Genomic DNA, 8,096 nt, shown 5'->3' with positions numbered 1-8,096 from the left:
CGAACGGAGATTTTTTTGTAACATTTTTCAGCTGTTTTTTAATATATAAACAACTATATCGCTCAACTGAGACTCTGTACAGCCCCGGCAAACCCCCTTAACTTCTGCACTCCCACGATTTCCCGCGCAAACCCCTTAACTCTGCCCCACGACGGTATCCTTGCCCATCAAAGGCTGATAATATCAGTTCAGAATAAAAGGTGCTTTGGAGTTCCATCCATCTCCCGTCGCGCCACCGGGGTGGGGTTCACATGCTTGCTCCAAATGCCTCTCCAGAGGCCCCAGCAGAGCTAGTGGCGGTCAGGGATTCCTGGGTTCCACCTGCCCCCCCAGCTGGGACTGTGGTGCTCCCTTCAAGCCTGGGCCTGCTGCACTGTGGGCGTGGTGGGAGGGGCTAGGTTAGAAGGCTGGGGGGTTATGGGGAAGGGAATTAAGGCAATTGTGGGCTCTGTGGGATAGGGGTGGTAGGGGGTCTCGGCGAGTGGTCTCCTGCGTGACGCCCTGGCTTCCCCCTGATGGGCGCCGGCAGTGCTGCCGCATAAAATCTCGCTCGCTCTCTCCTCGCGTGCTGTCCGTAACACACCGTTCTGCCCCTCACCCCGCCGCGGGGCCGCAGCTTCATAATCGAGTGGAAGAGAGAGATTGGAGATACTCAAAGCCCTTTTCCAGTTAAACAAGTTCACGCTCCTGGGGGGGGGGCAGAAAAGTGGGGGTGGAGGAGACCCCCAGCCATGACCCCCCCAGTAACTTCTGTAATAGTGCTGGGTGCTAATCCATGACTCAGGTTTCCCCACTGGCTTGGACTTGCTGGATGGGGAAGGAGTTAGATTTCCTCCCTGGGGATGGGCCAACCCAGGAGTCCTGGCTCCCAAAGTCCCCCCCAGCCCCCCCGGCCCCCCCAAGCTGGGCGAGAAACCCAGGCATCCTGCCCTCACCCAAGACCGGGTTTGAGGAACCAGGCGTCCTGCCCCCCTCCCCACCAGGCATGAGAACCCAGGCGTCCTGCTTCGCCCCACACAAGCCGGGCGAAGAACCCAGAACCGTCCCCTGCCCCTTCCAAAGCCAGGCCAGAACCCAGGCGTCCTGCCCCCTCCCCTGCCAGGAGGAGAACCCAGGCGTCCTGCCTCCGCCCCTCGCCTACCAGTGCCGGGGCGAGAACCCAGGCGTCCGGTGCGCGTACCTGGGTGTCCGGCGGCTGCCGAGTCGGAAGCCCGTTGAGGTTGGCGCGTAGTGGCGAGTTGCAGGTACCACCAGGCCCCGCTGGTAGGACACGTGGCGCAGGGTATCAACAGGCGGTTCGGGTCCGGTCCCTGGTCGAGAAGACGCTGCCCGAGTGGTTAGCTCAGTGCGGTCGACCTGGGGGGGCGGCAGGGAGTGGAGGGGGGCTGGGGAGACAGCACCCCTCACCCCAACCTCCGCCAGGACAACGGACCCCCTGTTTGGTCCCCCCGCTCTCCCAGCGACACAGACACCCCACCCATTGTCCCCCCGACCCCAGCAGCCCCCCCACTGACCCCCTCAACATAGCAGCCCCCCCGTTGTCCCCATCCACCCCCCTGTGGCCCCCTCAGCTCAGCGCCTCTGCCTCTTGCACACACCTCACTGTTCTCCTCACCGCGCGTGCCGGCGGTAGCTGCCCACGGATCACACACAGACACAGCCCGGAAATTGAAATTGCCTCGCTGGGCGGGGTCCACTCGGAAGCGCTGGTTACTGGCGAACACGGCCTCCGGCGCCGAGGGCCCGACGAGACCACACGCAGCTTCCTTGCTCACTCCCTCGCCGCTCAGCCTCGTTCGCAGGGCGTCGTTAACCCTGGGGGCAGACGGCCTGGGTTCTCACTACTGCCTCTGCGGGGCGCTGGGGTCATGGCAGGCACCCTGGACACCTGCGTGTTCTCTCCACAGCTCTCGCCGGGGCAGCCCGGACGCCCCTGGGATTCTCTCCCTGAGCAACGGCAGGGGGAGGGTCTGGGGAAAAAGGCAAGGGCCGCTCACAGGGGACCTCCTGGGTTCCTCCATGCTCTGCAGGGGGCAGCCAGATGCACACTGAGTTCTCACTCTGCTAATGCAGGGCTGGGGGGTTACTATGTTCGGGATTGGCAGGGCAAGTCCCCGTGCGACCACGTCTGGGTTTCTCTTCCGCTGGCTCCGGCGGAGGGATGATGATCTGTGTGTGATGGCTATGGGCACAGACCCGCCCGACAACCTGCTGTTTCTCTCCTGGCTCACAGGTGGTGCGGGTGTTCTGGCGATATTTTGGTCAGGTGCTGGCTGGTGACGCCTGGGTAAAAAGAGGAGGAGATGGCCAGCAAGGGGAGCGGGGTCTGGGATAGGCAGGCTGCCGGACGCGCTGGGTTCTCTCCTGCTCACAGGGGGCGGATCTGGCGATGGCAGGGCTGGCCGGACGCCTGGGTTTCTCTCCTGGCTCAGCAGGGGGCGGGATCTGGCGATGGCAGGGCTGGCCGGACGCCCTGTTTCCCTGGCTCAGCAGGGGGCGGGGGTCTGGCGATGGCGGGCTGGCCGGACGCCTGGTTTCTCCCTGGCTCAGCGGGGGCGGGATCTGGCGATGCGGGCTGGCGGACCCTGGGTTCTCTCCGCTGGCTCGCGGGGGCGGGATCGGCGATGGCATGGGCTGGCCGGACCCTGGGTTCTCTCCCTGGCTCAGCAGGGGGCGGGGTCTGGCGATGGCAGGGTGGCCGGACGCTGGGTTCTTCTCCTGGCTCAAGCAGGGGGCGGGTCTGGCGAATGGCCAGGGCTGCCCGGACGCCTGGGTTCTCTCCCTGGCTCAGCAGGGGGCGGGGTCTGGCAATGGCAGGGCTGCCCGGACGCCTGGTTCCTCCCTGGCTCAGCAGGGGAGGGGCTCTGGGGGTGGCAGGGCCGCCCCGACACGGCCGGGTCCATCACGCACGCCAGCCAGAATTCCTGGCACCGGTTTCGCGTAAGCCCTGGGCATAGTCCTGCCAGTCCGCGCCATGAAATCCGTCCCGCCGGTTCATCGCGACGCTGGAACACCTGGGGGAGACAGGGGGGGTAGAGACAGACTCGAGCCCCGCTGCCCCGCCAGCCCGCGCTGCCCCCCAACTCACAGCCAGCGCCCGTCGGTCTCCCATGTCCCACCAGTAGCACCTGAGGGGGCCGCTGCTGTCGCCCCCCAGGTAGATGGTCCACCTAGCGGGAAGGGGCCGGCCCGTCAGCTGCTCCTGCCAGGCAGTCCCGGGGATAGGGGTGGCTCATCCAACGCCAAGGAGAGGAGAGAATGGAAACCCAGGAGTCCGGGATCCCGGCCGCCACCTCCTCCCAACCACCAGACTCCCCTCCCTTCCCCGAGCTGGGAAGAGAAACCAGGAGGTCCTGGCTCCCAGCCCCCTCTGCTCTAACCACACTCCCCACTGCCCTCCCGTCTGGCTTCCAATCCCCCAACCACCAGCCCCGCTCCCGTCCCGACTGGAGAGACGCCAAGGAGTCCTGCGGCTCACCGGTGTTGAAGGAGGTGGGATGGGGGTGCTGGGCGGCCACCGGATCGCCTGCACCCGGAACCTTGGTAGCGGCTGAACGGGTCAGGTTGCTCAGCTGGTGGGAGGCGGCGTCGGGCCCAGGGATCTCCTGGGTGGAAAGGGAGTGAGTGTGGGGGGTGACCCAGCCCACAGGGAGTGGGGGAGGGGGAGGGAGCAGCGATGGGGTTCTGGGGGGCTCCTGGCTCCACAGACAGGCATGTGGGGGAGCCGGGGGAGGGCACAAAGTGGGGAGGGGCATTGGGGGTGTTGTAGGAGGTGCTGGGGTGAGCAGGTGGGTGGGGGGTTGTAGGAGGTGCTGGGGGCTGACAGGTTTAGGTGGGGTGTAGGAGGTGCTGGGGCTGAGCAGGTTGGGTGGGGGGGTTGTAGGAGGTGCTGGGGGCTGAGCAGGGTTGGGTGGGGGGTTTGTAGGAGGTGCTGGGGGTGTAGGGGGTGGGGGTGTGTGGTGGGTGGGAGAGCTGGGGGGGTTCCCCGGGACTGCGTTTGGCCAGAGGGCGTCCGTAGCTTCAGCAGGTAGCCAGCGGGGGGACGTGGGGGGGTCCAGAGATCCGGGCGCTGCGGGGGGTCACCTCGTGGCCGCAGGTCCCGGGGGGCGTCCAGTCCTTAGGGGGGGAGAGTGAAACAGGGACCGCCCCCTCAGTCCCCCACCCCATTCCCTCTCCTGCTGCCACTCCTTCCTCCTCCAACCCCCACTGCTTCCCCCACCTTCCTGTGACCCGCCCTGCCGCCACTCCTTCCTCCCCCGCCACTGGCTTCCCCTCCGTCGTGACCCCTGCTGCCCCCCCCCCCAACTTTTTTTTTTCACTGGATTCACACTCCTTTCCCTCCCGCGCTGCCTCCACCCCTCCTCCTGTGCCCCCACTCCTTCCTCCCCCAACCCCCACTGCTTCCACCTCTCCCCCTTCTGTCCCACTCCTTCCTCCCCTCACCGCCCCACTGCTCCCACCACCGCTCCCCCTGCCGCCCCACTCCTCCTCCCCCCCACTGCTTCCCTGCTCGTGACCCCTGCGCCCCCACTCCTTTCCTCCCCCTGCGCCCCCCCCCCGCCCCCCCCCACCCTCCTCCTGCTGCCCCCACTCCTTCCCCCCAACCCCCCCCACTGCTTCCCACCTCTCTCCCCTTCTGCCCCACTCCTTCCTCCCCACCGCCCACTGCTCCCACCCCCCCCTGCCGCCCCACTCCTTCCTCCCCCCCACTGCTTCCCCCCTGTGACCCCCTGCTGCCTCACTCCTTCCCTCCCACTGCGCCGCCACCCTCCTCCTGCGCGCCCACTCCTTCCTCCCCAACCCGCTCACTGCTTCCCTCACCTCTCCCCCTTCCGTCCCCACTCTTCCTCCCCACCGCCCCACTGCTCCCCACCTCTCGCCCCTTCCGTCCACTCCTTCCTTCCCCGACCTCCCGCATCCACACTCCCTTCCTCTCCCCTCCCTGCTGCCACCCTCCCCGCTACCGCCCCCAATTCCCTTCCTCCCCAACCCCCAACTGCTTCCTCACGCCCTCCCGCCTTCCATCCCGCACTCCTTCCCCCCACCCCCCACTGCTTCCCCACCTTCCACCTTCGTCCCACTCCTTCCTCTCCCCGACCCCGCGCCCCCACTCCTTCCCCTCGCCCTACTCTCCTGCTGCCTCCAACCCCTCCCCCTGGCCACCCCACTCCTTCCTCCCCCACACTGATCCCCACCCCTCCGTGACCCCCCTGCCGCCCCACTCCTTCTTCCCCAACCCCCCACTGCTTCCCCACCCCTCCCTGCCACCGCCACTCTTTCCCCCCCACCCCCCGCATTGGCTGTCCCGCGCCCCCCGTACCGGTGTGAAGGTGGCGCTGGCGGGGGAGCTGCGGTTGCCCCCCCATCACCGCATGGACGCTGACTCAGAACTACACAGGTGTCCAGCCGCAGCCAGCCAGGGGTGCTCGGCCGGTCCCGGGGAGCTGCAGTGTCACGAGGGCCTGGGGGAGAGCTGGGGGTGAGGGGGTGAGGAGGTCGTGGGGCGCGGGAGGCCGAAGGGGCCAGGCGGGCGGGGGCGACCGGCGCTGCAGGGACGCGACAGCCCAGTGCCCAGGAGATGCCCCCGCCGGACCCGGGTGCCAGGGCCGGAGCCACCCGCCGGGGGAGGGGAGGGGAGTGCTGCCCTGCCCTGCCCCCGCGCTCACCCTGGGGGGGCCCGTAGCTCAGCTTGTAGCTCTGGACGGGGGCCCGGGGCGGGCGCCAGCGCAGCAGGGCCGAGGTGTCGGCGATGTTGACGGCTCGCAGGTCGGAGGGGCCATCGGGGACTGCGGAGAGAGCGCAGAGCGTCAGGGAGAGCAGCCCCCCGAGGGGACCCAGGCTTCTGGCCGCCGGGGGTGGGGGAATCCAGGCATCCAGAGGGGTGGCAAGGGGACAGGACCCAGAGATCCAGGTGGCAGGGTGTGGCATCTGCCCTGCATGGGGAGGGAAGGGACCCAGGCGTCCGGCCAGTGGCCCCAGGGCAGGGAAGGGGACCCAGGACAGTGGAGGAACCCAGGCGTCCCGTGCTCGCCCCGGGGCAGGGAGGGGATCCAGGCGTCCGGCGCTGGCCCCAGGGCAGGGAGGGGACCCAGGCATCCCGTGCTGGCCCCAGGACAGGGAGGGGACCCAGGTGTCCGGCACTGGCCCCGGGGGAGGGAGGGGACCCAGGCATCTGGCCAGTGGCCCCGGGGCAGGGAGGGGACCCAGGTGTCTGGTGCTGGCCCTGGGGCAGGGAGGGGACTCAGACGTCCGGCTGGTGGCCCCAGAGCAGGGAGGGAACCCAGGCATCCGGCGCTGGCCCCAGGACAGGGAGGGGACCCAGGCGTCCGGCGCTGGCCCCGGGGGAGGGAGGGGACCCAGACATCTGGCCAGTGGCCCTGGGGCAGGGAGGGGACCCAGGCATCTGGCCAGTGGCCCCGGGGCAGGGAGGGGACCCAGGCATCCGGCCAGTGGCCCCAGAGCAGGGAGGGGACCCAGGTGTCCGGCGCTGCCCCTGGGGCAGGGAGGGAACCCAGGCGTCCGGCGCTGGCCCCGGGGCAGGGAGGGAACCCAGGCGTCCGGCGCTGGCCCCGGGGCAGGGAGGGAACCCAGGCGTCGGCCCTTAACTTGTGGTGACGTAGCCCACCAGCGGCGCGCTCTTCCTCGAAGCCACCGCATGGCCATGATGCTGACTTCGTAGCTGGCCCCGGGGATCAGCGCCCCGAGCGTCGTCTGCAGCCTGGTGCCCTCTGACCATCGTGGCCTGCGGCTCTCCTGGGGCGAAACGGTGGGTCAGAGATAAAAAATGGCGTGGGGGGGCCATCTGAAGGGGCGGGGGACCACGTAGCGGGCGACAGAGAGGCAAAAGGGAGAGATGTGATGCCAGGAGCGGGGCCAGGGCACGGCCAGTAGGGGGTGCTGTTCTGTTAGGCAGTTCTGGGGCTGCAGGGGGCATTTCAGGTGCTGCACAGTGGGGGCGCTATGGGGGGGTCACAGTGCTGCAGGGCCAGCAGTGTGGGGGCAGCAGGGTGGAGCAGTGGGTGGGGCATTGGTTGGGGCACTGCAGGGCCAGCGAAGGCACTGCTGGGGGGCAGCAGGGGGCGCTGTGGGGGTCAGTTTGGGGCACTGGGGGGCAGCAGGGGCACTGTGGAGAGTCAGATGGGGCAGCAGCGGGGGCGCTGGGGGTCAGTTTGGGGCGCTGTGGGGGCAGCAGGCTTGCTGTGGGTCATTTGGGGCAAACTCGTTGGGGGGCAGCAGGGGCGCCGTGGGAGGGTCGATGTGGAGCAGCAAGGGGCGATGTGGGGGTCAGTTTGGAAGGCGCTGTGGGGGGCAAGGCAGGGGGCGCTGTGGAGGTCGATGGTGAAGCAGCAGGGCGCTGTGGGAGCAGCAGGGGGCGCCTGTGGGGGTCGGTTTGGGGCGCTGGTGGGGGGCAGCAGGGGCTGCTGTGGGGTCAGTTTGGGGCACTGGGTGGGGCAGCAGGGGGCGCTGTGGGGGTCGGTTTTGGGGCCGCTGTGGGGGGCAGCAGGGGGCGCTGTGGGGGTCAGTTTGAGGCGCTGTGGGGGGCAGCAGGGGGCGCTGTGGGAGGTCGGAATGTGGAGGCAGCAGGGGGCGATGTGGGGAGCAGCAGGGGGCGCTGTGGGGGTCGGTTTGAGGCGCTGTTGGAGCAGCAGGGGGCGCTGCGGGCACTTACCCCCATGGGCGCAAGCTGAAGGAAGACCTTGTAGTGGTCGACGTGGGTGGACGGGGGCCCGCCCGTCACCCCAGCGAGGTCTCGCGGACTCGCGAAAGCGCAGGTCCTGGGGCCTCTCCCAGCTCTGGGGGAGACATGGGGTCAGGGGAGCCAGCCGGGGCCTTCCCAAGCGTGGCCACTGGGGGCAGCACCAGCCTGTGGAGCCCCGTCCCCTCAGGCCCACCAGGGCCCTCCCATCACCCCCAGCATTTATCCAGCCGCCTTGTCCCTGTGCGCCTGTCAGCCGCCTGTGCCGCCCTCCCCCCCTTCCTCCTCACCTCTTCCTTCTGTCCCATTCCCTCCCTCCCTCCATCCTCCTCCTTCTTCCTTTGTCGCATCCATACCATCCCTCCCCTTCCTCCCTCCTCCGTCCTTCTCTCCCCACCGG

General features: G+C 68.7%; 1 protein-coding gene across 1 annotated transcript in view; it reads right to left on the bottom strand.

Moving 5' to 3' along the window:
- Window positions 1-1,137: 1,137 nt before the first annotated feature.
- Window positions 1,138-8,096, bottom strand: part of TNXB (tenascin XB) — a 62,475-nt gene continuing 55,516 nt past the window's right edge. Inside the window, 8 exon segments of the mRNA XM_075071491.1 lie at window positions 1,138-1,356; window positions 1,599-1,815; window positions 2,232-2,283; window positions 3,479-3,605; window positions 5,650-5,786; window positions 6,607-6,649; window positions 6,652-6,753; window positions 7,670-7,791. Of these exon segments, the coding sequence (XP_074927592.1) occupies window positions 1,138-1,356; window positions 1,599-1,815; window positions 2,232-2,283; window positions 3,479-3,605; window positions 5,650-5,786; window positions 6,607-6,649; window positions 6,652-6,753; window positions 7,670-7,791 (1,019 nt within the window).

The sequence above is a fragment of the Chelonoidis abingdonii genome, chromosome 12 (assembly GCF_003597395.2).
Source record: "Chelonoidis abingdonii isolate Lonesome George chromosome 12, CheloAbing_2.0, whole genome shotgun sequence".
Taxonomy (NCBI): domain Eukaryota; kingdom Metazoa; phylum Chordata; order Testudines; family Testudinidae; genus Chelonoidis; species Chelonoidis abingdonii.
Note: the sequence above shows the minus strand (reverse complement) of the source record. Positions and strands in the feature narration are given on the sequence as shown.